Source organism: Sinocyclocheilus rhinocerous, unplaced genomic scaffold (genome assembly GCF_001515625.1).
Source record: "Sinocyclocheilus rhinocerous isolate Xijiao unplaced genomic scaffold, SAMN03320098_v1.1 scaffold1874, whole genome shotgun sequence".
NCBI classification, from domain to species: domain Eukaryota; kingdom Metazoa; phylum Chordata; class Actinopteri; order Cypriniformes; family Cyprinidae; genus Sinocyclocheilus; species Sinocyclocheilus rhinocerous.
The window spans coordinates 776,860-788,531 of NW_015626862.1; the positions used below are offsets into that span (position 1 = coordinate 776,860).

The 11,672-nt window shown below is 34.7% G+C and overlaps 1 protein-coding gene across 4 annotated transcripts in view; it reads right to left on the bottom strand.

The window, feature by feature from the left end:
- Positions 1–203: 203 nt before the first annotated feature.
- LOC107716684 (dnaJ homolog subfamily C member 5-like) overlaps positions 204–11,672 on the bottom strand; it is a 13,087-nt gene continuing 1,618 nt past the window's right edge. Inside the window, exons 2-7 of one of the 4 annotated variants that reach the window (XM_016523203.1) lie at positions 9,507–9,640; positions 8,573–8,786; positions 7,919–8,078; positions 5,775–5,863; positions 3,252–3,290; positions 1,031–1,107 (exon numbers count right to left, since the gene is read on the bottom strand). In XM_016523203.1, coding sequence (XP_016378689.1) covers positions 5,778–5,863; positions 7,919–8,078; positions 8,573–8,786; positions 9,507–9,631 — 585 coding nt within the window. In that variant the 5' untranslated portion in view covers positions 9,632–9,640 and the 3' untranslated portion in view covers positions 1,031–1,107; positions 3,252–3,290; positions 5,775–5,777. Of the gene's footprint in view, positions 1,108–3,251; positions 3,291–5,774; positions 5,864–7,918; positions 8,079–8,572; positions 8,787–9,506; positions 9,641–11,672 lie in introns of all 4 variants that reach the window. The other 3 variants (XM_016523218.1, XM_016523212.1, XM_016523196.1) reach the window with 3 other exon arrangements.

Genomic DNA, 11,672 nt, shown 5'->3' on the forward strand with positions numbered 1-11,672 from the left:
AAAACAGGGTTGATCCCATCTCAGCCCCTTTAAACAAATGAAAACTTCACATTTACAGATTTTTTACGCAGTTGAGTAGTAGTTGTAAGGGTTGAAGCAGTTAGATTTGCATTAGAAGCCTCCTATGAAGGTAGTGGAGAAAAAAAGTGCATAGAAAAAAAATAACTTTCACCAGCATATTCAAGTGTTCTGATTTTAGGGAAATGTACGACCATTGCACATGGCTTGGAATACCAAGCATGGCACATCAGCTGACATTTGAGGCATCTGCCTTAACTTTGGTTAGAAAAAGTTGTTACGCAACTGTCTTGTCATTTGCGTACGACTGACCATTTCGATCTTAATTTACGAAATGCAATATAATGCAAATGTAACAGATGACTGCAAACTTGAGAATGGAAAACACTGCCATCTAAAGAAGCAAACTAAAACCATCTAAAGAAGCAAACTAAAAAAAGGTGCCATGTTGTGGCTCCGCATTTGGATGAAGATAAGTGGGAGGGGTTTTTGCACATGTTCCTATGCTGTATAGTAGTGGCATGCTGTTATTGCTTTGCATGCACTCACATGAACATTCCACTCATGTCCATGCGTCTAACATATATATATATAATAAAAAAATAAATAAAAAGAAAAGAGTAAAAAATTAAATAAATAGCCAGAACCAAAGAGAAACACCCCAAAAGTAAAACCCACTTCCCACCTGGAGCACTGCCCAGTGGCACCAGTCTCATAGCTATATTATTTTGAAATGAACGGGTAGTTATATACGAACAGACAGACATACACACCAGTGGAGACACAGATGAAGTGAGACTGGCAGAGGCTTCCTTGTCTTTTGGCAAACTGCCACTCGATTCCAGTGGGTCAGAGTCCGGGTATGGCGGAGTGGCACAGTTTAGTCCTGGTGCCATGATGCCCTGTGGTCAGCACACTACATCAGGGGCCTTAGAGTCCATCAGCAGGACCCCCTCAGTAATGACTGGACCAGGACCAGGCAGGTGGCTCATTTCTGGGTGTTGTACGTGGACTGGCTGGCTGCGAAATGTGTGGACTCTGAGGTGTTGAGGGTGGAACTGGGCTGGATCAAAATAGGGACATTTGAGCCTACAAAAAATAATAAAAGGACAGAAAAATAAACAATAAAATAATAAAGGACAGAATTAGGATGCTTTTGCTTTAGCAAAACTACAAAGCAAGGGTCGACCAATAAGAGTTTTGGAAAATGTCAAGATCAGAGTTGCCAATATAAAATACAGATATCATCATATTTCATTATAATAATAAAATATATAATTATAGTATATAAGTAATATATATTATTTTTAAATATGTAGCTTTATATATTATATTTTAGCTTTATATATTATATTTTAATCTCCTAATAACATAATTTACAAACTTTATTATTTAAAAAAATAAAATTTGCATTATCCACTGGCATGATTGTAGGTAATTTTTAAAACCACAAGAGAGAACTACAATTTCTGTTCAACATCCATGTGGTCAATAATCTCAAAATGGTCAAATATCAGCCGACATATCGGTCTACTAGCACTATCAAGTTGAAGTGAATTAAGTTGCGGCATGCGTTTATGCAGATAAACACAGACTCTATTTGCCTTTCGTTTGCATGAAGCCATCACTTTTGAGGATTAGAAAGCCAAAAGTACAGAACATGCAATTTTACTGGAGACGCACTGCCAGTAGGTTTTGATTGTCTGAGGGATATGTGGGATTTCATAGCAGGAAATATACACACTAGGGGTGTAGCGGTACACAAACATGACAGTTCGGTACGTACCTCGGTTTTGATGTCACGGTTCGGTACAGCAGGGGGGAAAACTAAACAAATTTTTTTTTTTTTTCAGTGGTTTACTGAACAAATTGCTCTTTCTTAAAATAAATTCAACTACAATTAAAATTTTGCATAAGGAACGAAAACAGTGCTGAGTTCAAACAGATGATAGAAATGAATTAACATACCTGAAACAGTTTTCACAGCATTTGAATTTTCAGTGGATGCAATCTCATGCACTCATACAGCGCAGTGAAGTGAGCGAGTTTCTTCCTATTAATAATGTGGACCGATCGAGCCTTTTAATAATGACGTCGCTCTGAGACCCTTACAAATTGCTCTTTCTTAAAATAAATTCAACTACAATTAAAATTTTCTTAGGGATAAAAATCTACCTCAGTTTATGCTCTAAACCCGGGGTTCCCAAACTTTTCCATTCCACGACCCACCTAGACAAGTATAAACTATTTCACGACCCACCAAAATATTTGAGATCAAAAAACAATTGACATTAGCCTTGACCCACAAGTGGGTCGCGACCCACAGTTTGAAAACCCCTGCTCTAAACTATAGGGAGCCCTTTAAGTTACTATAAGGTTACAATTAACAACTTAAAATGTAATTACTATTTATTTTTAAACAATCAACACTCAACTTAAAATGTATACAAACATGTAAATTGCACATAATGCAGTTTTTTAATTAACTTCTAAATTGTATAAATTCTATTTGTTGTTGAAATATATTAATTCACAGTGGCTCTCATAACAGATTTATTTAAACATACATTAAATAATTAAGACATCACTAACAGGTAAAGTAAAATGTAATGATTATAAAGTCTAATTATATTTCTCTAGACTTCATTTATAGCGAACTACTGAGCTGTGGACACGAATGACTTTCTGATGCAATGAAATGCTGTGACGTTTTGTTTACAAGCTATTTTATTGACGTGTTTCCGTGGTTGAAACACTGATTGAGCGATTACATGAGTCACGAGATGTTCATTCATGTTTATTTCGCTTTAAAACTAGTAGTAAAGAGGAAGGGATGATAGCTCTGACTCGCGCTCCCACTTGTACTGAGGTGTTTATATGAGATCTGTCACACCACATCAAAGAGCATCAAAACGGGATTTATTGTTTGAATTTCCTGAATAAAATGGACATAATTTGAAAGATGAGACTTTGATTCTTATCAAAAGTAACAATATAAAACTGGAAGTTTCAAATGAAGTTCCACTCGTGAAGTGGTTAAAACAACGCTGTATTTGTTCGGTAAACATGCGTACCGAACCAAAAGACCCGTACCGAAAATTTTCGATACGAATACGTGTACCGTTACACCCCTAGTACACACTAGGTCTACACTGTTCTCTATGAAGCATATCAGATGTTGTTTCCTTGGAATATGGCCAAAGGTGGTCACAGCTCTGCACTAAGAAACATACCTCCCTTCCCTGATGCAGCTCTTCCAAATCACCGCCCCACTAACAGACAGCATCCATGTGCAGCAAAGAATGAAAATAGAGGATTTCTTAAATGCATTTATTCTTTAAAGAAAAAGTGTGACACGAAACAGAAGTGGGATGGTAAAATAGAGGTTTGAGGTGAGAAAGTTGACTTTGTTGAACAGATGGCTGTGTGACAGGTCAGCGATGCCTCTGTATAAGACAGCTCATGTTGACTGCATTTCTATCGATGAGATGCACCTGCTTTGACAGCTTTGCTTCATGCTGACGCAATCTTCTCAACAGAAATCCCATTTCCTGCTGACTCATCCTCGCACTCACTAGCCTTCTAACATCCTCTAACATAGTGAGTGGTTTTATTGCTGGATAATAATAATAATAATAATAATTGTTGTTTTGTGTGTGTGTGTGTATAATAATAAATATAGCAAAAGTAACAATGTTTTTACCTTGTGTAGCTTGGTAGATTGTTCTTTAATGAGACTAAATTCTCTAAATAAAGATCTAATTAAAACTGTATTGTAAGGCTAATACTAAATATTTCATTAAACAATATTATACATGTATTTGTTTTTTATTATTTCATATATAACATACACTACCATTCAAAATTTTAGCCATTACTTCATTCTTCAGCGCCACATGATCCTTCATAAATTATTCTAATATGCTGATCTGATGCTCAAGAAACATTTCTTATTATCATCAATATTATTATCAAAGTAGAAAACGGTTGTGCTGCTTGATAAATTTTGTAACAATGTAAAAGTCTTTACATAAATGCAATTTTACAATTATATTTTTAATAATAAATACTGACAATTATTCTGTTATTATTATTGATATATTACATATTATAAAGTTATTAACTTCTCAACTGTGTAGTCTGGCTCAATCATAATTTAAAGGGTCAGGTGGTGTCTTTCCACCTCCTGGTCAACAAATTCTAAAACCTACAGGAGGTTCAAAGTACTTGGCAGAAAAAGGCTTGGCCTGACAACATGCAAAACAAGGACATCCACAGCACGCACATGCAAAGCATTAGTTCATGCACGGGCCTAGTAAAGCAAACACAACTCGAGATCTCAAGATCTGTAATGCAGGTCACTGGCTTTGGTTTTCAGTTCATTGCATAGTCTTTCCTTAATAAGGAAAACATTTTATCTACTTAATGAGCCGAGAAGGTACTAGCACCGTTTAATAAGCCTCAGTGAGGTTGCCAAGAGGCTGGGTCTTAATAAAAGTCTGAAAACCAGATCCAATGACTAACTCAAAGTCTTTGTTAGAGCAAACACATCGCAAACGCTGCACAGCAATCCAAATGTTAGTGAAAAGCCCTATTCGGACAGGACTAGTTTTCCAGAGGGTTATTAGAGAAATTTGTGTTTCACGGATGTACTTTGCGATTATAATTCTGTCCAAATCTGCCATATCTGTATTTCTCTCACACAACCTCTGTAATAATTCTAGAGAAAATTACCTACCGTTTTTCGGCAAACTCAGTGGTCCTCTGAGAAATCTAATCCAATCCGAATGCAAATATCTGTGATTGCCGACAATATTGTTTTTCCACAACGCATTCCCTTGTGTGTTTTGGACAAAGTGAAGAACCGTAGATGCTCTTACTACTGTGTGCATGTGTTTGATTCGCGGCAAACAAATAAAAAAAATTATAAAATCAAAAGCCAATTGTTAAGACTTGCTACTATAATATCAGTGTCAGGTAAGATTACTCACCTTCATTTCTGCACTCAATTACATAATGTTTTATTACATATGTACCTTTACGGAAATTAAACGTTGTTTTACTACAAATAAATAAATTTGGTCCCACTTTATATTAAGTGGCCTTAACTACTATGTACTTACATTTAAATTAATCATTTGGTACAATGCTACATTTTTATAGTTGAACTAAGGTAACCACAAATTAACCATGGTCAACAAATTAACATGTTCAAAAAATTTATTCATAAATATTTATAAACAATTTTTGTTAAATGTAATTTCAATTGATGTTTAATTTTTACATAAAATAAGAACAAATATTAAATAAAAAAACATTTTTATTACTAGCATATATTATTTTTAAATCACTTGTATTAAATTAGCATACTGTAATAAATACTGAAAAATAATATATTGATATGCTAAAATAAATGGTAATTAACTATACTAAATATAACTTAACCAAGGTATTTGCAGTAAAACTGTGGTTATACTAATGGTAATCAATCCGTATGACTATAAGCAATGCACGCATTCAGAGCATGTGATCACTGCAAGGCCCAAACATACAAAACAGACCCTCCCACCTCTGTAATGTTAGTCCTGTCCGAATCAATATGTGGAATCATAGACGTTGGGTGACAAGAACTGTAACTCAAACGTCATTTAGGGGCTATATAGACAATGCTGTGAATCACAGACAAACACAGGCTTGTGCAGGTAGACAATCACAATGGAGTGACTCATGCCGTCAATGAACATTTAGAGTCTTACAAGTCATTTTGTATCCGGTATAGTTTCACTGCAGATTTCTGAACCAGGACTAGGTATAGGTATAGGCTGGACAATAATTATTGTTTCACCTGTCGAATAAAAGGGAAACCATTATCTTATATTACAGGTCACATGAAGGATTTCATTGTATTCTTCCACAGCTGTTAAGATAGGCAAACAATTGGTTTATACCTTTAAAATTGAGCTTCAATCATGTAAACATAATTTACATTAACTTAGTTTGCACTTACTACACATTAAGGTCAATATCTGTATAATTTACTTTATGTATAAACATTTGCACAAAGGCTATATTTTGTCAAAATATTCATAAATATAAAAGACGACACTTTCAAATACAAATACAACTTTTTCAAAGTTAGCAGCATCTTTAAGAATATCAGGATATGTAAATAAAACAAAATCCTAAACAAAAACATTCAAATGGTTTTGTGAATATTATAGGCTCAAAACCTGTAATGTGCCAGTATTTCTTGTCTATTCAACTTGACAGTTATACAATTGCCAGGGCTAAATTTAGACGCAACAAAACTGACCAAACTCCTTGTGCTTGCACTCCATAAATAATAGAAAATCTATATTAACATCAGGAAGACAAGAGATGCTCAATACCCAATGTCCTTGATGACTGATACATCTCTTGAACACTCAAAATGCCTGAGGGAAATGGCCAAGGACAGACAAGTGAAATGAGTCCCGTCTCATCTGACACGTCATTCATTTCAGTATTAAACATGAAGTTAAACTGCATATACCTTCAAGTCATTTCAAACACTAGATTAGACCAGAATACAGATCTGGACTATTAATATAAAATGCTGTGCAACATTTTAAGATGATAGGTGATTCTGACTATTCATTTTTATATGAATCTGAGGCAATCCATCTTCTTTTAGACTACAAAACATGTCCTCGGTGATATTTATCTCATAATTAAAGGACTTGAGACTGAGAGTATGAGAAAAGCACATTTTTACCATCAGAAACGATCACACTTGTTATTTGTTTTTTAATTTATGATGTTGAAATCCCTAACCTCAAGTATGAGCAAATATAATAAACAACCTCAGAGGGCGACCCAACTAAAGCAATGACATCTATATATACAGAATCAGAGTTATAAATAGCTGCATGTTTAGTGTTTTTGCTTGATCTGTTAAATTTGTTCCTGCTGTTCATGCCACCTGAGCAACATCACATGTCTCTACTGAGACAGCAGAGATTAGACAACGTCTCAACTGCGGCTGAGGCTTTAGCATTGAGTTTAGCAAAGCCTAGCTAGTCTCCCCTTGTAAAATAAAGATGTTATATGGCCAGCAGTGCTAGATATTAATAAATGGATTCAGTGCATTTACTTTAACTAAATAACTGCAAGTTGCTACTTTCAATGAAGTCTGCCTGACAGTTTTATATATTTAAAAAGAATAAACTATCCACTACCGTTCAAATGTTTGGGGTCAGATACATAAAATACTTTTATTTAGCAATGATGCATTATATTGATCATAAGTGTTCTTAAAGACATTTATAATTTTACAAAAGACTTTTCAAATAAATGCAAAAATATTATCACAACTTCCAACTGGGATAACAATAAGAAATGTTTTTTTGAGCATCAAATCAGCATGTTAAAACGATTTCTGAAAGATCATGTGATGCTGAAGACTGGAGTAATGGCTACTGAAAATTCAGCTATGCCATCAAATAAATAAAGAATACATTTTAAAAATATATTCAAAAAGAGAAAAGTTCTTTTAAATTTTATTATTTCAAAATATTAGCTTTTACTGTATTTATAATCAAATAAATGCAGCCTTGGTGAGCATGAGAGACTTCTTTCACTTTTGACTGGTAGTGTACATAAATAATAACACAAAGCACAAATATCTGAAAGTAATAACTTGCAGTTCTACAATTCAGATACAGATCAATTCATTTGATACAACAGATTTATTGAATTCATTCATCAGAGCAATTCAATCCGGCAATTCCGGAGTTCAAAAGTCTTTTGAACAACTTGTGACATCAACAAACCATAAGCAATACGTTACCAGTCAACTATCTAAAAGAAGATTGTTACTAGAGTCAGACACACACCCCTTCCCAACCAACTCAAGGCTCACCTCCACCATCCTGCTCTGCTTTGATCTGGGCCTCCAGGTCTTCTGGGTCCACGTACTGGTAGTTCTCATCCTCCCCTGGTGGTTTGCACTTTCCACAGCAGAAACAGCAGCAGCAACAGCAGCAGCAACAGGAGAAAACGGCACAGCACATGACCATAGCCTGCGGCAAAGACACAGACCTCAGATCAGAGACGTCTCTCTCTCAGAAAAGCACATGTTTAATGCCACAGCAATGGGAGAAGTTTGCAAGATGCTACATCCAGCTACTAGTCAGTTCTAGCCAGTCAGTTGAGCTTATTTGAGAACATTTTCACATGTGGATCAAAAGCCACTATCATCTGTAAAGTAAAAATTCAAATGTAGCACCTCAAAGACAACAAAGCTCACTAAATAATGTCTGTTCACCAAGTCCACCAAGTGCCTATAGTACTAAACACTGTTTATTTTTGATTGCCTTTCCAATAATACTTCACAAACGCAAACTTCACGCCAAGCTAAACTATGGAATTCCTTATTTCATCAAAATCGGTCTCTCTGGGTAAGTTAACATCCCTTCAGAATGTCAGTTTAGGTCAACACACTGAGACAATCTGTAACAGCTTTTTTTATGCAACAGTAAATAAAAGCTCTGTTTTTAGTTAAATGAGCTCTCACCTTGAACCACCACTTTGACATGAGGAAGTAGTATTTGACACTCTCTTCTCCAAACTGCTCGGACACGTAGAGCCCCATGGAACCGTATTCATCGTAGATCTTGCGCTTGGTCTCATCAGCGAGGATTGAGTTGGCATTGTTGATTTCTTTGAACTTTTCTGCAGCTTCAGGGTTGTCTGGATTCTTGTCTGGATGGTATTTCAGAGCCAGTTTTCTGTAAAACAAAGAATTTTGTGAGTCCTGTATCTTGTGCAGAAACGATTTGTGCAGAACATACAACTCTCTTGAAATGATGAATCAAACAATTTATCAAACTTTGATTTTGTATATCATGGTTATGCAAAATACACAAACGTTTGAGAAAAAAATAATTATGAAATATGCTTTATATTTTGCAGAACTATGCATATACAAAATCTAAATTTGATTAATCATCTCATATCCATATAATGAAAAAAAGTGTCAGAATCAAGGCAAACGCTTATCGCTTTAAAGTAAAGAGAAGTCTTTTTGTTTGGATTTAGAAATAATAATGATACAATGCTGAACATAAAACATGTTCAAAAAATTTATTCATAAATATCTATAAACAATTTGTTAAATGTAATTTCAATTGATGTTTAATTTTTACATAAAGAACAAATATTAAATAACATTTTTTTTTTTTTTTTTAAAAATAGCATAAAATATTTTTAAATCACTTGTATTAAATTAGCATACTGTAATAAATACTGAAAAATAATATAATATTGATATGCTAAAATAAATGGTAAATTTAGAAATTATAGTGCAATAATTCTCGTACATGGTGCAATAAATGGCAGTATGACAGCAATACTGGTGAGTTTTTATAAACCGGTTTAAAATATTTTTCATTCACTATTTCTAAAGAAACCTGAATAACTGCAAGTTAACGTGACAGCATTTAGTGTACCTGTAAGCTCTTTTAATGTCCTCTGCTGTGGCCCCTTTCTCCAATCCCAGCACCTTGTATAAACTGTCCCCTGTAGTGGACATCTTCCTCTGAGGCCTGTCAGAGGGTGGCTTGGCGTCTGCCATGATTCAATGCTGAAGAATAGGAAAAAGAGACCGAATTATGCATTTGCATATTTTAAAAAAATCATTGTGTCCAATGGGAGCTGCTCTTCAAAGAACTCAGCATCACATTATTGACATATAGAACAATGTACACAGCCAAAGCAAGCAGAAAGCACTCAGCTCTGTTTTAACAACACACTGTGCGAACACAAGGTTTGGCGAAGCTAAATCCTGTGTTAATGTTGAAAAAACAGGTGCAGTTTTCAGATGCTTATCCATCAGAAAATGTTAAACACTACAGAAAACTTTTATGAGTCGTTTCCTCTCATAATCACAGGATGCAATGGTGGGCAAAGCAACAGCTTCCCCATTCTCAATGCCTTGGCTTAAGATGATTATGTTTTGCTGATCTCACAGATTACAACTCCATGTTGACAAAGGCTATTAGATGCTTGCATACACATGACACCTTCCCTGATCATTAAAGCCTATTTTAAGTGGTTTAAATACTAGAGGGTCAAATGAACGTGGATCTTTCTGAGACATACCTGCTGAACCACATCACCATTATAGTGTAATTAATGATTCTCAATTTTAAACTGGCACACATTCCTTAACCTTTGACACTTAAAATGTTACAAAAGATATCTATTTAAACAAAATGCTGTTCTTTTTAACTTTCTATTCATTAAAGAATCCTGAAAAAATGTTTTAGTATGGTTACCACAAAGATATTAGGCAGCACAACTGTTTTCAACATTGATAATAATAAGTAAGAAATAAGTTTCTTTCAGCATATCAGAATGATCTCTAAAGGATCATGTGACATTGAAGACAAATTGTGACACAGAAATCAATTATACATCATTACAAATGCTTACTGAAGAAATAAAGGGATTTTTTTTTTTACATCAAAAACCCTACTGTTGCACTATTCCAGTCTGTACATGTCCCAAACCCATAAGCCAAAGTGACTTTTGAAGCTTGAAATAATTCAATTCATTCATTCGAGAAAAGGTTGGAGGCAGTTAACAGATGATCACACAGCCAGAGGTATCACAGGCCGCTAAAACAATCATAAGACAGATTCGCATCTTCATTAAAGAACGCAGTACACTAGAAAGCCAAACAATCACCCGTATCAGACTGCAGCTGTGCAAGCTTCAGATGAGCGTCTGTTCATCAAGCTGTAAGCTTATCCCAGGCTTAACTCTACAGTCAATGTATTTCAGATGAATCTAGCGGCTGTGCCTTGTCTAATGAGAATGCACACTAATCACACATTTTCTTCCAGATGATGACAACTGGCATTGTAATGCTCCTCAAATGAAGCAGTCTGACATGATGAAGCTGATAGAACTTTATATGCCATTTCAATTCAAACCTCATGCAGCTTACGTCAACACTAGTTTTACTGGGTAGCACAAAATTGTTAAAAACTGAACAACAAGCTCTTTACAAGCCAAGGTAACTAATATAATAACATGATTTTCATAATTCTGCCAGACATTTGAAGAAACAGATGGTTTTGAGGTCCTAACAAAAAGCTGAATACTTTTATTCGGCAGTAAAGACATTTATAATGTTACTAGGGATGTTCATTTCGGTTATTTTTCCTAACCGACAACCGATGCTCGTTAACAGATTATTAACTGTTAACGACAAGATTATTTTAAATTAGAATTGAATTAAATTAGAAAGGATTTTTACAAAACCACAAAGATTTGTTTTTATTGCGAATGTACACAAATAATGGCAAACCTTTTACAATTCTGATCATCTTTATGACTGAAAGGAGTAGTTTCTTCCACTGTTAGAAAGAAAAAATTAAAGTGAATGCGCCGGCGCCGCATGCGCGCACTAGGGCTGTCAAAAAAAATTCGAATTTCGAATATTCGTCGAATTTTTTTTTTAAAAAATCCAAAAAGCCAAAAGCTTTTTTTCCCCCTAACTGAAATTATGCCTTTTAAATTAGAATATAATTCGAATTTTTATAATATTTAAGTGGAAAATTCTAATTTAGTTTTTCAGTCATTTTGACAGCCCTAGCTCCAACAGCCGT